The 23,000-nt window shown below is 35.9% G+C and overlaps 1 protein-coding gene across 1 annotated transcript in view; it reads left to right on the top strand.

Annotated features, from left to right (window-relative positions):
• Nucleotides 1-783: 783 nt before the first annotated feature.
• Nucleotides 784-23,000, top strand: part of LOC107519012 (protoheme IX farnesyltransferase, mitochondrial) — a 114,556-nt gene continuing 92,339 nt past the window's right edge. The window contains exons 1-3 of the mRNA XM_016161213.2: nucleotides 784-914; nucleotides 4,798-4,931; nucleotides 6,578-6,899. Coding sequence (XP_016016699.1) covers nucleotides 872-914; nucleotides 4,798-4,931; nucleotides 6,578-6,899 — 499 coding nt within the window. The 5' untranslated portion in view covers nucleotides 784-871. The remainder of the gene's footprint in view (nucleotides 915-4,797; nucleotides 4,932-6,577; nucleotides 6,900-23,000) is intronic.

Below are 23,000 nucleotides of genomic sequence, written 5' to 3'. Positions count from 1 at the left end.
AAACACATGGAGGGCTGCTGAGATCTGCCCTAGTAATTAATCGCAGCACTATTAATAATTTATTAGTGTCTATATGTGGTAGGCACTTGCCTACCCACTAGAGAAACGTTATTTGATTCTCTCAACCATTTTATACAATATACGCTATTATTATTCCTGTTGTCAGCTAGATAACTGAGGTCAGGAAATTTGCTCAAGCAGGTCACAAGGGTCAGGACGTGGAGCCCAAACCAGAATACAAATCTCACTCCAGAGCCTGAAATCTTAACCGCTATACGCACCTTCTTCATCTTGAGATATTCTGAGAATTCCCTTTTCTGGTGTGGATCAGGGACACGCAACCTAGAGTTCATCGCTCCTCCCATTTGACAGCGAAATTAGGGAAAAAACTGTAACTGATCAGGCTGGAGGGTGGAGACATCGTCCCAAGGACCATTTTCTCTTGGCGATTCGGGCACCAGGAAGTATTCCAAACGTAACTTAAAGCTGCCCGCGAGCCGTCCGCAGCCAGGCCCCGCCCACGCCTAGAGGTCACTCGAAGCCGGCCAGAGAACGCCAGGAAACCTCTGGGACCGGGAGGCGTGGGCCCGCCATCCCCGTGCAGCCTTTTCTTCCGGAAGATATAGCCACACAGTGCTCCTCACGTTTCCCCAAAGTACCACAAGCCTCCGACCTTCAGCTCAGCATTGTCAGGTCCACCGGGTTCAAATACCAACAACCACAGTCCTTCCCTTCCGCTTCCCTACGGCAGAAGTGACGAACCGGAAGCATCTCTCTTCCCACTGGGGGCGGGGAAGAAATATGGCGGCGCCCAGCAGCCGGTGAGGCGAGAGGACACGGGGATCCCGGGGAGCGACCAGACTCTTACGTTATGGCCGCATCCCCGCACACTCTCTCCTCACGCTTCCTTACAGGTATTGCACGCGCTGTTGGGCACGACTTTGGGAGAGTTCTCTTTTTGACACGTGCAACACTGTGGTTCCGGCTTGCTGCAACCTTGGGAGCCCTTGGCGAGGTCGGCCGGGCACCGGTGGGAGGATGTGACCTAGGAGTAGCCTTTAGTGATGAGGCCACAGGGCTAGGGTTTAGTGTTGCACTGTGTCTTTGGCTGTACATGCTGTCTCCGTTCCAGTCCCCTGGAGGGGCGGTGTCTAGTGTTTCTTTCGGTTTTCATAGAGTGGAAGCTGGAGACAGAGGACGGAGTAGAATCTTAGGGCTCCACGAGTCTTTTGAGATATCAGAGCCACCGTGCCTAGCCACTGGAATGTAAGGATAAGGAAAGCGCTTTGTCCCCACTCAGAAGCCTTCTTACAATATCAAGGGTCATGATGTAAACTTTGATAATGAAAATGATGACAACTACAGACCATGCGCTATAGCTTCAGATTTTTTAGCTTTGGACCATTCATCGTGGTCCTTGGTGTAATGGTCCTACTCGAAGGGCCTAATAGCTATATATGTTGAAGATGGAATGTGCTTCCTTGGCCCTCGGCGAGGTCTCAGTTGAAATGTCACTTTTTCATAGAAGCCTACGCTGCCTATCCTACGTAAATAGAGCTCCAGCCCCAATCCTCACATCATGGTTAGCGCAGTCTGTAATTATTTATGTACATCGGTTTCTCATATATTTCTCCCAATTAGCATGTAAATGTTGTGAAGGCAGGGACAATTTTTCTGTGGTTCACCTCTCTGCCCTATCCCCCCACCCTCCCCCCACCCCAGCCAGTGCTCAGAACAGTAACTGGTATACGTTGTTGTCTCTCAGTAATTATTTGTGAATTAATGGAATTTGTCCTGTTGGAGATATTAAAGAAGAGGTTGACAATTATTTTGACTCCAGTAGTTTAGGATGATGACTAATGGCTGTATGAGGAATGTGTTCCCACAGGTACACATTAGAGATGGATAGGTGAATCCAAGGACTCTTTTTTTTAAATCAAATCCCAGAAACTTTTCAGACCCCATGTATCACAAGTTCTCTGCAGCATCTGGCAATGTAGATCACTGTGACTCTGAAATTTCTTTTTTTTTTTTTTTCTCATGGCATTGTTATTTTATGGATCTTTTCTGGTCTGTGTAATGTCAGGGCAAATTATTTGACTTTTCTGGAACTGAGTTTACTCATCTATAAAATGAGGCAGTTGAACTAGATGCTTTTAAAGGTCCTTTCTGGTTCAAAAAGTGGGGAAGAGGGTGGGAAGTTGGAGTATAGATGAAACAAGATTGATAATTGTTGAAGCTGAGGGAAAAGTAATGGGGCTCATTGTATTCTGCTTTGGTATGTGATTGAAATTTTCCACAATGAAAAGGTTTTTTAAAGGTCTATGATTCTTTTTGAATTGTTTCTTTGTTGCTTTCTGCTATCCCTGACTGTGAATATTCTTTGATCCTGACCATAGACACTCATTCTCATAGGGCTAAGCCTTTCTTAGTGCTTGAACAGACTCATTGCTTTTCTGCCTTTCAGTTTTGTAATTTGGACTTTCTATAGGACAATTCCACTTGGCTGCTGAGAATTCCCCAGTTCCAGTTAGAGGGCTGCATATGGCCCACATGGTTTTTTGCTGGATCAGTCTTTTCATTCCTTATAAGGAATTAGTAGACAGTTTAGCTTCTTGAAGCTATGAACATAATCACCAATAATGCTAGTAACTGGTCTGTATGATTTACTCTGATCCACTTTGAAGATCCACTGTGGAAGCAGCATGGTGAAAAGGAATGGCAGAGAGATAATCTGGGACTATATTACGTATCTAGTGGTCATGTCTGAGTTTGCTTCAAAAAATTCAAAGTATTTTATAGCCATTAAAAAAAATTCAGGACTTTTCAGTTACTTGTCTGTTCACCTCTTTTATTTTCCTCCTGGCAACATGCATTTCTCACTGGACCTGAAGAACTCAAAACTGGTTTTGAAATTAAGGCTCAGAACAGTAAAACCTTGATGTCTTCTTGATAGAATTGTTCAATATTGAAATCCTGTTAACTTAAATAACAATGTTAAGGCCAAAAAAGGGAAAATATACACCATTAAAGATATAAATAAAGGCAGAATATCCAAAAACTGATTTCAGAAAAATTTGAAAAATGCTACTATTCCTTCACATATACATACGCAGGCAAGCACACATTCACATAAATGGAAAACAAGTATTTTGTAATTGAGGTTTGAGTGAAGAAGTGATATATCTCCAGTCTGAGATGATTGCCATGTATCGCAAGGGACAGTGATAGTTCTCACAGTCTAAGTAAGCTATGGAGGTGATCAAACATTATTTCATTATTATATGAAAAGCACTTTGCTGACTGTTGTAGCAAAAGTGAGTAAGTCCCAACCACCAAGGAACTAAAAGTTATGGTGGAAACAAATGGAAACAATTTGCATTAAGAAGTGCCATAAAAAGTATATAAAGTGATAGGGTGGTTAAATGAAACTGGAAATTTGACAAGTGAGACAAGACACTGCAAGCAAGTGAGCAACATAAAAGTGAACAAAATTGTGAAGTATGTGGTCTTAGTGGAGGGTGATGAGACAGCGTTGCTACATTGAGTTATATGTACATGTTTGGGCGAGTGATACATATTCTGAGCTGTAGGAAGAAAACCATTAGCTTTATGGAACTTAAATTGGAGAACAAAGGAAATTACTGAAGTTGGGATGACTGGCTTGAATCCTATGACTGTTACTGTAATCCATATGTAAGATAATAAGGGTCCGGATCAGTAGGAATGGAAAGAATTTGGCCTATATTTCAGAGTTTACTGGACTTGAACAATTCTGTCAAGAAGACATCAAGGTTTTACTGTTCTGAGCCTTAATTTCAAAACCAGTTTTGAGTTCTTCAGGTCCAGTGAGAAATGCATGTTGAAGGAAGAATTCAGGATGTTCTTGAGGTCTTAAGTAGGTAATGGTTTTATCTGTAATAGAGAACAGAGTAGAGATATGGGTGAGAATAAAGTGTTCTTAAAGACATTGCAACTCATCCATGTGGAGATAAAGAACAGTTGTGATAGGCATGTAGAAGATTAAAAATTACCCTGTAATTGCATTTGCTTAGGGACAATATATAGTGTTCAGAACAGTAAGGACTGTCTGAAATGGCAGACACAGCAAGAGCAGATACCATTGGAAACTGAGAAGTGATGAGTGGTAGGTGGAAAGAACCAGGGAACTAGCTATTAGTGTTATGGAGCCATGGGAAAAGAATTCTTAGAAAGGGAGAATCTGTACCATTACACTTTGAGGGCTTGACTAGGATGAGGCTTTACAAAGAAGCATTGGATTTGCTGATATTTGAGAAAAGGTGTAGAATAATGATTAAAAGCCAAATTCTTATACAATAAAAATAGCTTCTTCCTAAGTAGATTGATAGAGTCATACCTTATTGGGAACTATTTCCTCACCCTTTTAGTTGGCTAAAATATTAATCTGATATATAACCCAGTTTACAGTTATTTATTGAGAAAAAATATGCCCATTTTATATTTTTTAAAAGTGACTAAACATTAGTTTGTATTTTCTTTTTAAAAATGTCTTTTCAGCACTTAATATAATAAAAGCATAATGATCCTGAAATGAAAAATTTCCCTAGTCCTGTTGAAGGATTACATTGACTTAAACAATAAATTGGGCTAATAAATTGTATTTATTCACAAATCTGGATTAAATCATTTCAAAGTTCTGACCCATCACATGTGCATTGCTTACCATGGTGCTGGCTTTGCTTCTGGATAGGTGCAGTCATTTGGTGAGAAATATTAATCATTTTAACAATTTTTCCCCTTCTCTCTCTATTATAGGTCGGGTAGGAGGATGTGTTTGGTATCTAGAGAGAAGAGCTGTGCAGGAATCCCCTCACAAGTTTATGCATCATTTTAGGAACATCAATAAGCAGTGGATTACATTTCAGCACTTTACCTTTCTTAAACGTATGGTATGTTCAGAAGACAATTCTTACCTTTGCTGCTATTTGTTTTTACTATCTCTGTATGAGAGAATTTTAGAAATTGCTGTTATAAGAAGAGTTGTAGGAAGTCTGTTTGAAAGGACTTTCATTTATTGTCCTTTTGAGTTTATTCAAAACTTTAATCCCTTGTTCTGATTATTCTTAACCAAAACCCGAATAATTCTGATGTTTGAGCTTTAAAGTATGATCTTGAACTTACTGATTAAATTTGGAGAAAGATTGAAAATTTCTGGCATATTTTGACACCAAAATTAGGAAACTGAACTGTTTTGTTGTAATACATCTTTTTAAATTATTTAAAGTTCTATAAATACATCAGTGATACAGAAATAATTGCTTTAACAATGCATCTAAAAGATTTTTAAATACATGCACTTCTAAGTACTCAGAGTTTTTGTAATTTGCCAGGCATTTCGCAGTAGACATTGATAATCTAAGTCTTCTTGTAGACCTGTATCTAGGTTCGCTCCATGGTATTGTTGGCAACATGGTAACTTACTCTAAATTACCAATGAGGGCATTTGCCATTTTCTCAAATAGAAAAATGCCCTAGAATGGAGAACTGATGGCTAAGAACTCATTAGTAGAGCATGAAATAATAGCAAATTCATAATTTAAAGTTCTATTTGACATTCATCTCATTTTTTTTACTTAAAATGTCCACTTTAACTTAAAATATTATAAAACTCACTGTTCTGATAAAAGAGTTAAATTTCCAGTAATGTTTAGACTTTTTAAGTTGCGGTTCAAGGATAACGGATATTTAGAAGAGAGACTTAAATATGTATAATGCCTTTTGTATGTAAACAGAACTCTGGATTCATTCATGACTTTGTAGTTCCTTCTAAGACTAGTATGTGTAACGGAAAAGTTACTTAACTAGTTATCAGGATAGGTAGCTTTTAGTCCCAAGGCCACCTATAACTAGCTGCTTGTTGACTCATGGCTTTGTCAGTTTATTTCAAGCTTCGATTTCCTCACCTATAAATTAAAGAGGGAGATACGAATAATTATCTTCTTTACAACTGTTGAAAACCTTAAATGAGATATCTATTACATAACTATAATGATACACATTATATAAAACTGTAAAGAGCCTGCCTCATGGCTGTTAGTAATAATTACTTCTTGCTAATAAGCAGTAGACACAGTGCTGTAATGTGCTTAGCCACGGGTTATGCACTATCTTGAGCTCCTCTGCACTGTTTGCCTAGGAATGTGGAAAGTCAACAATGATTTGGGTTCTTGATTATAGAAAACTTTGTCATTGTATTTGAATGTTAAACCACCTGTTTCTGGTTCTATGTTAGAGGAAATTCTGGAGGAGATGAATAAGAAATAAGTTTATTTTTCTTTCAAGGAATTTAAATTTCTAGAATTTTCTGAACCATCGAATTTGAAAACCAGTGCCAAGGCATTAATTATATTCTCCATGTCTCTTAGTTTAGTGATTTTCATTTTACCAAACACTGTAATATTAGTTAATTTACCATGTATTTATCAAGTTATAGGAAAATCTTTTAAGTACCATAAAAGTGGGACTGATGGAAGGTGTAGCAACCTTATAAGAGCATTTTGGGTTTTGTATAGTAATATGTAGTTTTTAAATTTAGTATGTCACGCATCTGAACAGAAGTCTCAACCAGCAAGTAAAACCAAAGCCAGAACCAGTGGCATCTCCTTTCCTTGAAAAAAGATCTTCAGGTCAAGCCAAAGCAGAAATATATGAGATGAAACCATTTTCACCCTCCAGCCTATCTTTGTCCAGAAAGCCAAGTGAAAAGGAATTGATAGAACTAGAATCTGCCTCAATAATTCAAGGCTCAATAGATGTGGGAAAAGAGACAAAAGAAGAAAAGCAGTGGAAAGAGATGAAGCTGCATGTGGACGATTTGCCAGGAATTTTGGCTCGACTATCCAAAATCAAGCTCACAGGTACTTTGTTTTTCTGGTATAGTTAGATTCTTACTTGAAACTTTGTTTTTAGTTAAACAAAAAGCTAATTGTATTTGCTGCCCTAAAAGGAGTATTTTTTAACTGCAGATCTTATCTTAGTATTTTTCTTCTCTTCAATTTAGTTGGAATGCGAAATCAAGTTTTCTGAATTCTATTTACTCAGAATTGTAAATAGCATTGTACTGAATGTATTGTACTAAAAAGATTCTCTTATTTGCAATTAAAGTAGAATACTTATCCTGCTTACATCCTTGTCTTTTGTGTTTTTACACCTATTGTCCTTTAAAAATGCAGTAAGATAATGAGTTCTGTCTGAGTTCTGCAGGCAGAACTGACTGTACTGCTGTGCTTGGTATGCAGTGAACTCTCAGTGGCCACTGGGACTCCTGGCTCACTGCTATGTTTTGCTTTTGTAGGGGTCTGGGATTGCCCCAAGTGTGGAGGGATTTTGAGCACTTCTCTGAAAGGAAGTTTAGAACCAGATTTTTTGCCTGATTGTAGCAAACTATACCAATTTTTATTGCATGCATTTGGGTGTTAACCCATAATTATGTCATTTGGTTGTTACAACCACCCTGTGAGTCAGGCAAATCTTTGTTATTATCATCCCAACTCGTAGCTAAACTTAGAAATAGCTTATTCTGGGCTAACCCTGTTTAGAATACATGTTCTGGATCTCCTGCAGACGGAAACCTGGTCTCTCCTTTTCCTGGATGAGAATAAGGAGAAGAAATGAGTAAGTGATAAGATTATACCAGGTACTCTTTGAGGACAGAAAGTGGGAAATAATATTATTGAGTCAAAATTAGGAAGTAAACAGATTAGACAGAGAGGCTTTTGAGAGTAGAGAAGGTCGGAAGAAGAGTGGTTTTTGTTTGTTTTTCAAGAGAGTTAAGTCTGAAATCCATGGTAAAAGGAAGTAAACTAGAAAACTTCTTTCCTCAGTGATCAAACTCACTTAAATTCACTTAAAGAAAATCTTTAGAAGGGGAGAACATATAGACATAGGAGTTTGATAAAGAATGATAGTAAAACTTACAGTGTTACTCTAAAACACTGAGACTGATTTCAGGTGGTCTTGAAATTATGTCTTAATGTTTTCTGATAGTTGAGCAAAGCATCATTTCTAAAGAAGTTATCTTTAGATTGTGTAAAGGACAAAATTTACACAACCGGTTTGGGTGTTGTGTTGTTGATGTGTTAAGAATAACTATAAATAAGGTATGATTTTAGTATGTCACCCAAAAAACAAGGCCTCTCAGTCTGTAGGCATCAGATGTGACCTCTGTTATCAGCAGATGCTTCTTTCTTTGTGTGCATCATCATTTAACACATCAACTTGCATGTCTCTTGCTCACTTTGTAGATTGGTTCTTCTCTTTGATTGTCTCATTTCTGTCAATAATACTAGCATTCTTTACTTCCCCCAGATGAGAAATGTTAGAATCAGTCTTTGCTTTCCCTTTTACCCTTCATCTCTAGTCTAACATTCAGCTATTACCAGCAGAGTCTTTTGTAATGCCTATATGATTTCTTATCTCTATTTCTGAAGCTACTATCCTAGGTCAGGTCCAAAACATATGACGTATTTGCTTATTGCAGCAGCTCCTAACTGTTCTCTCTGCCTTCATTCTTCTCCCACTGCAATTTATACTGTATAGGGGTACCAGACTAACTTTTATAAAAGTTGCTTTTATATATTACTAACCTACTCAAGAGTCTACAGTTCCTCTGTATTGCTTCCTGCCTCAACTCTGCCTGATTTTAAAGGTACATTGTAATTGGAAATGATTAGACTCTTCCCAGAAACTTACATTTTTTTTTCTCCCTTCCCTGTCCCCTTCCACAGACCAGTCTGCCTCTCATATTTAGTCAGATCCTTTCAAGGCTTCTCCATTAAGCCTTCTCTTGCCTGCTCTTGACCCAACTCTCTCTTTTCAAAACCTGGAATATGGCTTTGAAGTCAAGCAGACTTGAGTTCAGATCCTGGCTATGATATTGACTAACCAGTGAGAATTTGGGCAGTTTCTTGACCTTGTTGAGACAATATCCTCATGCATATAGTAGGAATAATAATAAATCATTTTAAGAATGTAATCACATAATGCTTTTAAAGCAGGGATCCCCAACTTCTGTACCATGGACCAGTATCAGTCCATGGCATGTTGAGAACCAGGCTGCACAGTAGGAGATGAGTAGTGGGTGAGCTAGCGAAGCTTTGTCTGTACTTGCAGCTGCTCCTTAGCACTAGCGTCACCTCAGCTCCACTTCAGATCATCAGGCATTAGATTCTCATAGGAGCACAGGTCCCTGAAGCCAAAAAGTTGGGGACCACTGTTTTAAAGTACCCAGCAGTGTGCCTGGCAAGTGGGAGACCTCAAGGGTAGTTTTCAAATAATTATAGGTAAACACTTGATTGTCTTTAATGTATGTTATATTTTCCTAAGATTTTAAGGGCAGAAATCATGCTGTATACTTGCTGAATACTTTTGCTATCTGGGTACAATGCTTCTTACTTGGTATAGACTTGCTTTGGAGAGGAAATTGATGGATTGACGTCTTCTAGGAGAGTAACCACAAGGAGGAGGGATGAGAAACTCTGTCACTTGGGGAATGAGATCGTTTGCTTAGAAAAGAGAAGGGAGTGGGGAGAAAGATAGTGAAGGAAAGGCAAATGAAAACATGATAACAATCTTCAAACATCATAGCTCCATCGATTTGAAGGAACATTGCTGCTTATTTATAGTTTAGAAGGCAGAACAGAGATTGCATTTGCTAACAGGGTGGCAGATTCTCTCAGTATGAATGAGAGTTCTTAGGAAAATTATTTGGGTGTGAAATGGGTTGCCTCATAAGGCAGTGGTTCTTGTCATTGGAACTATCCAAGTAGAAACAGATCATCATCATCTTTGATAGAAGTTGAAGAGGGGATCCATGCATCATGTGGTGGGTGGAACGAGATGATGAAACTACCTGCCTTCAATATTTATTGGGTGTTTATACATACCCCTTTGTGCTAGATGCTAGAGATACAGAGATAACTCACACATGATTTCTGTCCTCAAGAATTTGATAGTTTAATGGGGAGATTTTTGGTACTTTGGTACTTTTTATACACATACACATATAAAAAAATAAACAACTGTAGTCAGATATATTTCTATTTCAAACCCATAGCTCTTTCTTAATACCTATGTGATCCTGAGCAATTTCTTAACCTTAAAGTACCTTAGTTTCTTTTCTGTAAAATAGAGATAGTGGTACTTACTTCATAGCTTCATTTTGAGGATTGAATGAGATAATGCATGTAAAACACCTGTCTGCCCATCACCTAGTATGCACTTAATTAGCAATTATTAATACGACTATTATTGCTATATCTATCATTAGAGAAATTAATGTTATAGGTACTATAAGAGATGTGTATGTGCATAAGGCAGAGTGGGGACCCAGAGAAGGAAGTGTTGTTTCTGCCTGTGGTGGGAGTTGAAGTAAATGAGTCTTTACTAAGCAGGAAAGTCATGGAGTGTAAGCAGAGATTCCCAGACATACTCAGAAATCTGTAGTGTGCCTAAGTAATGCAGTATGACTGGAGTGTTACATAGAGTCACTTGATGGGGTTGAAGAGTTAAACAGGGCCATTTTATTTTGGCATGTATTTTATGCTAAAGAGTTTGGCTGTGATACCCCAGCCAGTGGAAAGTCCTGGAAGGTTCTTTAGGGGAACAGCATCACTTTGTTTTATTTATCTTTTAAGTTGCTTGTAAATGCTGCTAAATTAATATAAACTTATTTTAAGAAAAGGAAATTCAAATAACACAAGCATATATTGTAAACTGAAAGGTCTGCTTTTCATCAATTCTAGATAAAACCTCTGCTAAAAATGTGACCTTTTATATATATACAAATATCCAGATATAACTACATAGTTATGATATTACATTTTAATAGAAATAGGATTATTCTTCACACATGTACTCACTGGTTCTACAACTTGCCATTCTCTTTAACAGTATAGCTTTCACTGACAATATTTCATTGCATACTGTTCCAGCATATGGAACTGCCATTATTTACGTAACCAAACCACTGCAGATGCACATTTAGGGTGTGTACAGTTTTTTGCAATTAAAAGTAATTCTGTGATTAACTTTTATGTACATAAGTTGTTGTACACTTACATTAGTCTATGTAAGTATTTACAAATATAATTGCTGGCTTTAAACAATAATTTTGATAGACTCAAAATTAGTTTGTTCCTAAAAAGATAGTATAATTTACATTCCTTCCAATAGCACATGGGAATCTGATTCCTTCCATATTCTGTGCTTGTGCATAGCAATATTTATCAGTTTTACCTATTTAATAATTGAAAAAGATTTTTGTATGTATTTATTTTTTAAGTTTTGGTGGGGTTTTGCGTCTTTTTCACTATTTTGGTCATTTGTAGTTTTCCTTCTACTATTTACTTCTTATATCCTCAATCATTTCTTATTGATTCTTTAGAGCTGTTCGTAAATTACCATTTCATCCACCATATGCATATTTGGTTTTTTGTTTTATTTTGCCCTGCTGAGATTTCTTAACATTCATTCAAATTTATTATTTTTTTATTTATTTTTTGCCACCTTATGGTTAAAAAAAAAACATTCACTCATGGTTTGTTTGTTTGTTTGGTACTCGAATATATTTATTATATTCTCTAAGGTTTTACTATACTCTTTATTAGCCTATACTCTATCCAGTTCTCTGGATATGACGCCTGGGCCAGAATCCCTACAGCCAAATTCTGGCTCTTACTAGCTGAGTGACCTTGAGCAAGTTCCTTAATCTGTACCGTAGTTTACTCATCTATAAATTAGGGATAATAATACTTTAGAGGGTTGCTCTGAGTATTAAATAAGTTAACATTTGCAAACTACATAGAAGTGATTACATTAAGTGGTATATTCTTAAATAAAAAATAAATTTGTTACCTGGGTTCCCACACAGATATTTGAGTTTGCTACCCCTGCTCTAGAAAAACTTTCAGACTTCTGATAGGGAAGACTGGATGAATGATGGTGTGGAGACTTAAGAATGTGACCTCTAAAGGAAGAAACTGTGTGGAGAAGATGACGAGTTCAGTTTTGGACACATGGAATTTGAGTTGTCACTGGCATATCTAGTGAAGAGGGCCAATGGACAGTTGGGTGTGAAAAACAGTATCTCAGATAGAACACTGGGCTGGAAGAATGAGAAGTCTTCAACATGGAATTGAGGTTGCCAAAGGTCAGTGCGTAGAGTAAACAGCAGAAGGCCAAGGACAGGACTTCAGGGTATATCCCCTTTTAGAACCGGGTAAAGTATATAATGGGATCTGCAAGGAAATACATAGTCAAAAAAAGGAAAATAGGGAAGGACTTTGTCACAGAAGCCAAAAGAAAAGACATGGTCCATAGAGGAAGTAATCAACACTTTCAGATGCTAGAGGTCTAAGATGCCTAGCGAGAAACTTATTTTATTTGGCAGTTAGGAAGTCAGCGTTGACTGACTGCCAAATCAAGGAATAATAATATTTCCTCTCCTTAAATTCTTAAAAGAGCTACTTTAAATAATTTAAAATAATTTCATAAAGTTTATTCCCACAATACTTATTTCTTTAGTTATCCTTATGATAACTAGTTTAGAATTTTATTTTTTTTGGCCACGTCTTCCTTTTCTTCATACTTGCTATTAGATAATTTTCCATTTTATATACCTTATATTGTTGTATATCTGAATAGGCATTTCAGATGCATGGTTTGATATTTAAAACATAGTGTCTAAAATCTAAAACAATGATTAGATTACTCACTTAATAATACATGCTATGTGGTATGGTACTCATCAACTCATTGGTTCCCATATATCAGTGAGCAAAGGAGCATACACACATCCATGTTCAAATGATGCTTCCTGGCTGCTGTCCCCAGAGATTCAGATACCATAGCCCTGGGACAGGACCCTGAGATCTGCATTTTTGACAAGCATGCCAGTTGATCTGATGCTAGGTGGCCCTGGACCACCCTTTGAGAAAGTGAAGTGTGTGTTGCATAGGCAGAATCTGGTCTCAGGCCCAGTGGTCTGGCTGGATATGGGAGAGCTCACTTACTGAGAGCTAGAGCAGTCCTCTCTACCAGACAGCAGAAAAAACCAGCTGGACAGGATCTTGGACCACACAAGAGAGCTGTGCAAAAGCAAGATACACCGAGAAGAAAGGGAGCAGCAGCTCCTCTGTAGCCACAGACGGAAAAGTCCTGGGGCAGTAAATTTCTCCTAGTATCATTTTATATATTCCATGCCCCAGGTTTCTCGTTGGGTTAATTGAATTAAAGTCATTTCCTTCTGCTTATTCCATTTAAAGAGGCAGCACCCTTCGGGTGACCCCTACCCTCTTATTTGACCTTTCCCTCCCTATTTAGTTTATTACTTGAATTTACACATGTCTTAGAGTCAGCAGGGTTTTTTTCTCTATCAATTGATTTCTTTTGGACTCTTAATATCTTGGGCAATTCATTTATAGCTAATGATAGCTGTGGCAGAAATATCTGGAAGTCAATGATCACTTTTATAGAACTAGTCTTTCTTTCTTGGCCTCTTTCTGTTTATAGCTGTGATACACTGAGGAAAATTAACCGAAAAAAAGTGAAGGGCCATATAGTGGTCATTTGTAGGGTAGTAGCGTGGCAGCAACCTGATTGATGCCTTGGCATTTATGCCAGGATCTGGGCCAAATATTTGTTGGTGCTAATGCCATTTAAAGATTTTTCTTCTATGAAAGGAAGTAAGACTGAGTTTATAAAGAAATAATAATATGTCTCCCTTGAGTTTCCCTTGCCAACTGAGCTATTTACAATGTGTTTTTGGAGTTTGTTGCAAGGAACACACTGGGGTAAAGAAATTTTATTTGGATTAGGATCATAAGAGGCTTTGGTGACTCAACTGAATTTATACTTAATATAGGTCAATAAAAAGCAGAATTTTTTTTCCTGAATAACATCTGTGCTGAAAAGCTACAACACATTTCCTGAGACCAGAACACTAAAATAAATTGTTTATTGGAACCAATAGATTATGCTGTTGATGGAACTAATATAAACTACAGTCTATCAATGTATAGATTTTTCTCCCCTAGGGCCTAGAATATTGTTTTTTATTTAAAAAAAAAAAAAAGAATAGCGGATACTATTTATATTAGATAACTTGTATAGTTTTGAGTGTACTGCAGTCTTTAGCTATTGGATAATCTATAAGAGATTTTCCACATTTTCATAAAATATTGAGTAGAATTATAATCTCTTGAATTTTAATATATATTTTTAAAAAATTGCCTTAATAATATGTTTATTAAATACTAAAGTGGTATTTTTATTATTAAGTGTTTAGGAAAAATGGAAAATACAGATAAGTAAAAATGGGAAGATTAGTATCCCCCGATAATTCCACCTTCTCAAAATAGTAACCATTTTGATAATTTTACTGTATTCTAGAATTTTTTATACATTCCATTCATATATTTTTGCTTCTTAAACAAATGTAAGCTCATAGTGTAAATATTTTCTGTAATTTTAAAAAATTATTTTGTGCATCTCTGTGTTAACATATTTACCTTGCTTTTGGTGACTTTAAAAAATTTTTAAAGTAGTATTTTCTTCAAAAACACATAATCTGCAAAAAGTCTCCTCCAGACATGCAGTAACCAATGTTTTATATACAGTTTTTCAACCTTTTTCTTTGCAGTCTGTGTTGTAATGTTAATGTTAATAGCATAGCCTCTGGAATGAGACTGGCAGAGTTGGAGTCTCTGACCTACCATTTATTATTTTGTGATGATTGGCACATTTTTTCAAATCTCTAAGCCTCATTGTCAGGTAAATAATTTAATGTTGAACCTAGCATAGAGTGAAGGTTCACAAAAGGTTAATTATTATTATATTATATTTATTGTATTATATTACATTCTATTATATTAATGCATATATAGTTTCTGTTGTGTTTTATAAAAATGGGGTCATAATATACATTTTGTTTAGTTATTTCTTCTCTAAATAGACATGCTTCCTCATCAATATAATTGGAATGACCTTTTTTTTTTAACGTTGGCTAGTGTTCCATGGCATGGATACATTGAATTTATTGAACCATTTTCTTAAAATTAATATTTAGATAGTCTTTAGTTTTTTACTATTAAAAATAATAATTTTTAATATCTCCATACACATGTGCTTGTACACATTTAATTTTGAAAGTTAGGTCCTTAGAAGTATTCCATGTTTTTAATGTATGTATGTAGCATGCCATTACATATTTATACCATAATTTATCACTCTTCCATTTAGATCATTTTCAGTTTTTCATCATTATTATAAATAATACAGTAATTATTCTCTTCTAAGTTAAATCTATGGTGATTTTCCTAGGATAAGTATACATGTGGCCTTGCTGGGTCAGAGGGTATGCATACTCTTAAAGCTTTTAATTTTCACTGACAAACCTCCCTTGAGAAAGGTTTTTCCTATTTATGCTGTCAATAGAGTACACAACTTATCTTACCTTCACCAATGAATGCTAGATAGTATTATATTTTTCTAAATAACTACCAATTTTAGGGGCAAAAATGACACCTGAGGTTTTAAATCTGTATTTAAAACTGCTGATGAGGTATTGTATTTTCCATATGTTGATTGGTGATTTTATTTCTTTTGTGAATGGCCTCTTTTCTTCAGTGTTTATCTTTATTGTTTGTAAGAGTTCTTTATATAGTAAGGAGTTGAACTCGTGATATAAACTTATTGTAAATGTCTTATACTTTATATGTCGTTAACTTCTTGTTTTCATTTATTATTTTGATGTGTGTTAATTTTATGTAATCAAATCTACCAATATTTTTTCTTGTGGTTTTTTATTTTTGTATTATACTTAGGCTGTCTCACATAAAGGTTTTGTAAATATTTATATTTTTAATTTTATATTTTTATAATTTTATAGTTTATATTTAAATTTTTTATTTAGAGAAAATGGTATAAGGTGGAGATATGCCCTGTTTTTAATAAGTCATTAGCCAGTGTCTACTGTGACATTTAAGAATTTGTGAAGCTCTATCCCTGGACAAACCTCAATCCTCTCAAAAAATTTCTATTAGTATTTTAATTGAAATTTTGACATGTTTATAGATTAATTTGGGGATGAATTGAAGTCATTACCATATTCATTATCTTCATTTATTCAAGTCTTTTATGCCTCACATTTTATCATTTTCTTTAAATAGATTTTATATATTTACGGATAAATTAATTTGGGGATATTTAAAAAATGTTTTTCTTAGTTCATTCTTTTTTGAGTTTTTCAGGTAGCCAACCAAATTAACGATCAGGTTATCTCCTTTTTTATGCTATAGCATTTATTTCATTGTTTTTGCCTCACTCTTATACTTTCTCCATCTGCTTTCCTAACTATAATTTTTTACTTCATTCTGAAGGATCCTGAGAGATGTATTGTGTACAGCGCTGATTTGATTTTACACTGTCTACTTTTTATTCTCATGACTTTTAACATTTTACTATGGCAGTGTTGGCTTCTGTGTACTTCTCTTAACCCACTTAATTTGTTTCTTGTTTTTTTCCCCCTACTTATTCTACCTGTTACTCATTGAGTCCCTGTTATGTCCCAAGTGTTCCCTTCTAACTGACATGAGTAGAATGGGGTGAGTGAAATGAGTGGGATAGGTAGGGTGGGTTTAGTATGAGCCCCTGCCACATCTTACTCTTTATGAGGAGCTTAAGTTTACTAGTTCTGTGGTACATCTTTTTCTTAGGTATATTCAACCTCTTTTTCTTCTATGCCCTTTTTTTTCTTTTATGTTGTAGAATCCTTTTTATGTCTTACATTGACCCATTTTACTTCTTCATCTATTCATTTCTGAATGAAGACAAGAGTATTCCAGTTAGTAGTAAGTCACCCAAAAGAATGTAAATTCTATGAGGACAGGGCATTGTTTGTTTACATTTTTATGCCCTGAAGCATTGCTTGGCACATAGCAGGTGCTTATTATATTTTGTGGGATGAATACATGGTTGACGTTTTCTTCATCACCTAACAGTTTTAACTTGATGTTGTTGGACTTCTCCTCTTGCAATTTAAGCTAAAAAATGGAGGCTATCAGTTTACATTATTGGTGTAACATTCCTGTGGCCTAAAGGAGATGTGGAGACATCTACCAGCAAGGAAATATTTTCCCTACAATGTATTTTCATTGTGTTTTTGAAACCACATAGTGCCAGTATACTGCTTTCCAAGTCTGATTTTTAGTGTAGTCTGCCTCTGCTCTCAGAATATAGTATGTCTGTGCCCAGCCCTTTCTCTGGTGCTACTTTCTACTGAGCTGGATGGATACCCTGCTGTGCCAGGCCTTAGTGTTAGTAGATAGCTTGCTATAAAGGGCTAGGATACAAAGAAATGTTTCTGCGTTGTCTTTGAGAATTATGTCAAGGCAGGGCCTGCTCTCCTTTAGGTGTGACCTCTTTTCTGTCCCTCTAGCTGTGATGCAACTGTGTCTAAACATGCCTGCTGTGATGGTAAAAGGACTTTTTAGAGCGTTGGCCCATCTCACCCATGGTCCACCTTGGCCTCTCTCCTTGTTCCTCACTTCTTCACATCAGAAAGCAATAATGGATACTGTCAGTCTTTATTTCCATGTTTATCCAATTCCTTATTAGTTGATATTTAAAGTAGTCTAATTTTTTACTATTCAAATAATGAAAGTAATAAGTCAGCTCTCAGTAGCTGTCTTCAATTCAATGTCATCGCTATTATATTTGTAATCTCTACTATATTTTTGAGGATTTTAGCATCCTCTACTTAATTTACTGCTGATGTAGGTTTTTCTCTGATTTTTTATTTTTATTTCTCCATTTTTTGGTTTTGGGTGGGGGTAGGCCATGTAGATTCTTGAGCCAGTGTTTTAATTTAGACAAAAAATATATTTATTGATGCTCTTTTGTTTTCTGATAATTGAATTGTTTTAAATTCAGTTTGACATTGATCGAATTGAGTGTAAGTGTAAAATGCTGTGGTAGATCCTAGAGGAATATAAAGATAAATTTCATTTGGATGATAATCTCAAAATATCAACAACTTTAAAGAAGAAGAAGAGAGAAGAGAGGGACTGAATGGGCTCAGCCGCATGTAACTGAAAACTTGACCAGTGACTTAAATGAATAACAGGTTTATTTTTTCTCTCGTGTCAAGGGGTCAGAAATTAGGAGGGAAGAGCTAATGCTAAAGGATGTTGTCAACATAAGTGGTTCCTTTTCGCACTGTCATTGTTATCTTGTGGCTTTTGTTCTCAAGACCACAAGATGGCTGCTACTCCCCCATCATCATGTTTTATTCCAGGCAGAAAGAATGAAGAAAGAGGACATTGGAAAGGCAGAAACGTCCTTACAAGATTTTACCTTTTTATTTGGGAAGGAAAGCTCTTGATAGGACCTTCTTATACCTCATTGGCCCGTAGTCTATAGCACAGCTACCTCTATCTTCAAGGGAGACTGTAAAATATGGTATAATTCTTACATTCTTACATAATTCTTACATCATTCTAAAAGCTGAAACATCTAAAATCCAGCCAAGTCAACTCTATCAGTAGTCAATTTCTCTGTGTCCTCATAGCACCCACGGGGCTACCTCATTATACAATGCATCCCCTTCTAGGAAGAGGACATGAAGGTATCCACCTGTCCACTATCCAGTTTTACGAAGAAAATAAAACATCACACCTTAGTCTGATCTGGGACTATAGCCTCACATATGTACTTCATATGTAATGTATTTAAATAAAAACTGATTTTCCAACTCGACATTTACTTTCCTTTAGTGGTTATAGATATGTACTGATCTGTCAGCAGTTTTTCCTATCCTCTTGATAATCAAATACATATTTTGAGACTCCTAGTTTGTATTGGGGAATTGTTAGTACAGAACTGTGCAACAGAGGAAAGCCAACTAGCCCAAGTATACATTTGAACTGAAAAGTTTAGGTTGTTGGTGAAACCAGGTAAACAAGGAAATGAGCCAGGCGGCACCATGAAACTTTCCTCTCTGACTTCTGTGTTTCACTCTAGCAGTCACTGAGGGCGTTGCCATCTTGTTTGATTTTCTTCTTCGCCCCAGTTTCCGTCATCAACCCAGAGAATTTCACTGTGTTTAGTTGCTCTAAAACTTTATTTGTCATCTGAGATACTTGGAGTACTTGTTATAATGCAAATTTCTGAGCCTCAGATCCATAAACTCCTTCATTCTAGGTCTAGGGTGGGGCCTAGGAATCTGTACTTTAATAGATGGTCCTATTACGAATGGTCTCCAGAAAAACTTTGAGAAACTCTTCTTATCTGGAGAACTCAGTCAGCACCCTCTCCTCTACCCACTCTTCTGTCTCAGCAAACTACATTGTTTCCCATTTCTAACAAAAGTAGAGGTTGAGTTCTCATTAAGTGGGAATTGTAAAACTTTCTGTTAATGTAATTTATCAGATTCTCACCTGTCATTACCTTTTCTCTCCTCTACCTGTTTCTTCTCCCCCCAATCTCCCATTAGTAGATGGCTCCATCAACATGACACCTGGGAGTCCTCTTAGATTTTGCATGTTTAATCACATCCCCCTCCTCCATGGAGAATGTGTTACTTGAATCTCTAGAGGGGACCAAAGGATCGCTTCTCAGCCCTGCAGGTCAGATGTGCCCATGTGCCTAATTATCATTTTAGGGTATTATCAAGAGCTTGGTTTCTAGTTTAAACCAAAGTATGAGAGGATCTCATTTATTAAATTTAAGGAATGAAACACGGAAGAGATTTTTAAAAGACTATCTCTTTAAGTACTAAAAAAAGTTTTTACTCAATAACTTTATTTTTTCTATCATAAGGAGCAATATAGTAAATTTGGAGCTAAGAAAGAAAAGAGGGATTCTAACATATCAGTATTTTGTTAAAAAAATAGAAGGATACATCTTTATCTGTATTTACACTTTGTGATATTTTATATGTAGGGGGAGTGAATGTTTATTTGGCGCAGTTTCTGACCCTATGGCTTTTGTCCTGGCTATGCCTTCTGCCTCCATACTTACTTACACTTCACTCTCTTTTCTGTTCTCTAGGCTAACTCCTACTTATCTTTAGGTCTTCACTTTTGACATCAGGTTGGGAAGCCTCCTAGGTTAGGAAGCCCTTATGTATTCCTCACAGCATCTTTGACCTGTGCTAACAGAAGTGCTAATAGATTGTGTCATAATGCCTGTTTGCTTGTCTGGGTCTTTACCAGTATGTGAGCACCAAGAGGGCAGGGACCACATCTCTCTTGATGACTGTTGCATTCCCATTGCCTAGTCTATGCCTTGCACATAATAAGTGCTCAGACAACAGAAGCTTAGTGGAAAAAAAAGTAAAATGAACTCTGTTGCCACCATTTGCAGAATTTTGAACAGATTAGCCTTTTACTTACAAATAATTACAGTAAGTCTTCACTTAATGTCATTAATAGGTTCTTGGAAGCTGTGATTTCAAGCAAAATGATATAACAAAACCGATTTTACTGTAGGCTAATTGATATAAATAAGAGTTAAGTTCCTATAGCATATTTCTGACCGCAAAAACATCAACTTCTGAAAGCCCAAAACATTTCTAAATATTAAACATTGAAATAAATGTGAGCTATACATACATTTAAGCATACATACTAGATATACTAATAAATATTTATTAAAATTTTAATTAAAAAATGTAAGATAGTTATTTTGCAACTCTCTTATTCCATTTCAAAGTTGTGGCTGGAGCCTATCCCAGCAGCTCAGGGTGCAAGGTGGGTAACTACCCTGGACAGGATGCCCTTGCAGGGCACACTCATACCCACATACCCACACTTACTCAGACTGGGACAATTTAGATACAATTCACCTCACGTGCACAGCTTTGGGATGTCCGAAGAAACTAAAGTCCCTGGAGAAAACCACGCAGACTTGGGGAGAAAGTGCAAACTCCATACTGACATTGGCCCCTGCTGGGTATCATTTTTTTTTTTTAATTTCTCATCAGCATAATATGGAAATGATATTGAATGAAATAACTTTATTCGAGAATCTGCTGTGTTTTATTGTACTGTAGTAATTGAATGTTTAGTGGTACTGAAGAGTATTGTCCAGATGACTTCAGCCTGCTATGCTTAGTAGTTCTTCTCTGTACCTTTACAGTGTCGCTTTCACCTGTTGTCATTGTGTCCTGAACTTTGTAATCTGCTGCCTTATTTCGTACTCAGCATAAATGGGGGAATGAAATGGCCCTTCTGTGTTTCTCTAAAAGTTTATCGAATTTGTAAAATTTGTACCCTTTGAAGCCCAAAGGAATCCTCAAAGACTTGACTTTGATTTATTCTAAACAATCTATCCCAAGGGTTTTTTTCTTTTTTACAAATATGTAGTGAACGTAAATGTTATCAATGAATCATCTATTAGGGTTGGCAAATGATTATTGATTTTCAGTTACACTTAAAGGGATATCAACACCATTCAGGGAATTCTTCCAGTTGGTCATCTTAAAAATATTTCTAAAAGATTTTTCTTGCTAGAAAGTTCTTTTGAATCCCTAGAATAATAACATAGGCAACATTATTGCACAACTATTTAATTATCAGGAGCAAACGAAAATTCTCAATGCAAAAGAAAATAATGATACGTTAATATATGTATACATTTAGATCCAGATACAAAGGACTAGTGAGTAGGTCCATTTTACTGACCTGTTACATGTGTTGTATTAAATAATCAAATATTAAAAATACTAAATACTGTCCAAATCAGAACAATACTTTAAATGAATGTTTAATCTTTATTATTTTAAATATCTTAGATAAACTGCTCTCTGAACAATGACACAATTTTGACATGGAACCGAGAAGAGCCTTCCTTATTTTACTGAAAACTGTACAACTGGCAGTTCCTTTTTTCAAAAGATGTGTTTCTACTTCTTAAGAATTTGATAGGCATTGGTTTTATTGAAAAGGTTTTTAGCTTATTAACAAAGATTGTTTATTAAGTATATTGAGAAGAAATGCTTCTTTATTGAGAAGGAGAACAAAAACTGAAAAGAGGATTACAAAGTAGAAAAGCTTAATAGCAATGGGAAAACTAATCGAGAGAACAATCTTAAGATCTCCCTCAGTGATGCAGAAGTTATGAGTTTTAATTTGGTTGTAGGATTTTCCACACATTAACTATGTGAAAAAAAAGAGGAAAACAGGAAGACCCCATAAGTTCTTAGTTTTGCAGCTGTGTTATTAAAAATGTCTATAAAAAGTCTTATCTTTTAACCAGAAGTAGTTATGGTTTGTAATCAGTTACCTCTGATTGATATCCTTTAATGTGGCAGAGGAAAAAATACCTGTCTCTCATCAATTGACTTTTCATCTGAACTTAACAATAGGCATAAGAATTACCACCTTCTTTGATATGTGTGTTGGTAAGATGACTGTGTCAGGAGGTTTACAGAATGCTGCCAAGCCATGAAGCCTAAAAAACTTAAATTAGAAATTGAAACATTTGAAGTTTAAGGTGTTAATAGAAATGAAGAGAGAGGAAGGAATCATAAATATAGCTATGAAGTATAAAGCACAAGTTCATTTGAAAATTGGAAAAGACAATACAGTATGCCTCTTAATTAAGTTATATAATTTTGAACTTTGAGATCAACTAACAAAAACTTACTCCGTTGCTCAGATACACACATAAACAAAATCACGTACAAATTCATTATCTGCCTATTCTCTTGTCAGTTTTGTACACAAAAGAGACTTAAAGAGCATACATCTCAGCTTTGTAGGATTCAGATTACAATATTGCATAGTATCCACTATCAAGAATATGGATAATGATGAGATAGAATAGATCACAAAGATAATTTAAAATCTATAGAGGATCTCAAACTCATTTAGCCAGTGGTTTTAATCTTTCTGCCAAATCTTTTATTAGTGGATGATTATCTCAATGATTTATTTGAGTTTTGTTTTTCACTTAATTCT

The sequence above is a fragment of the Rousettus aegyptiacus genome, unplaced genomic scaffold (assembly GCF_014176215.1).
Source record: "Rousettus aegyptiacus isolate mRouAeg1 unplaced genomic scaffold, mRouAeg1.p scaffold_m13_p_6, whole genome shotgun sequence".
Taxonomy (NCBI): domain Eukaryota; kingdom Metazoa; phylum Chordata; class Mammalia; order Chiroptera; family Pteropodidae; genus Rousettus; species Rousettus aegyptiacus.
Note: the sequence above shows the minus strand (reverse complement) of the source record. Positions and strands in the feature narration are given on the sequence as shown.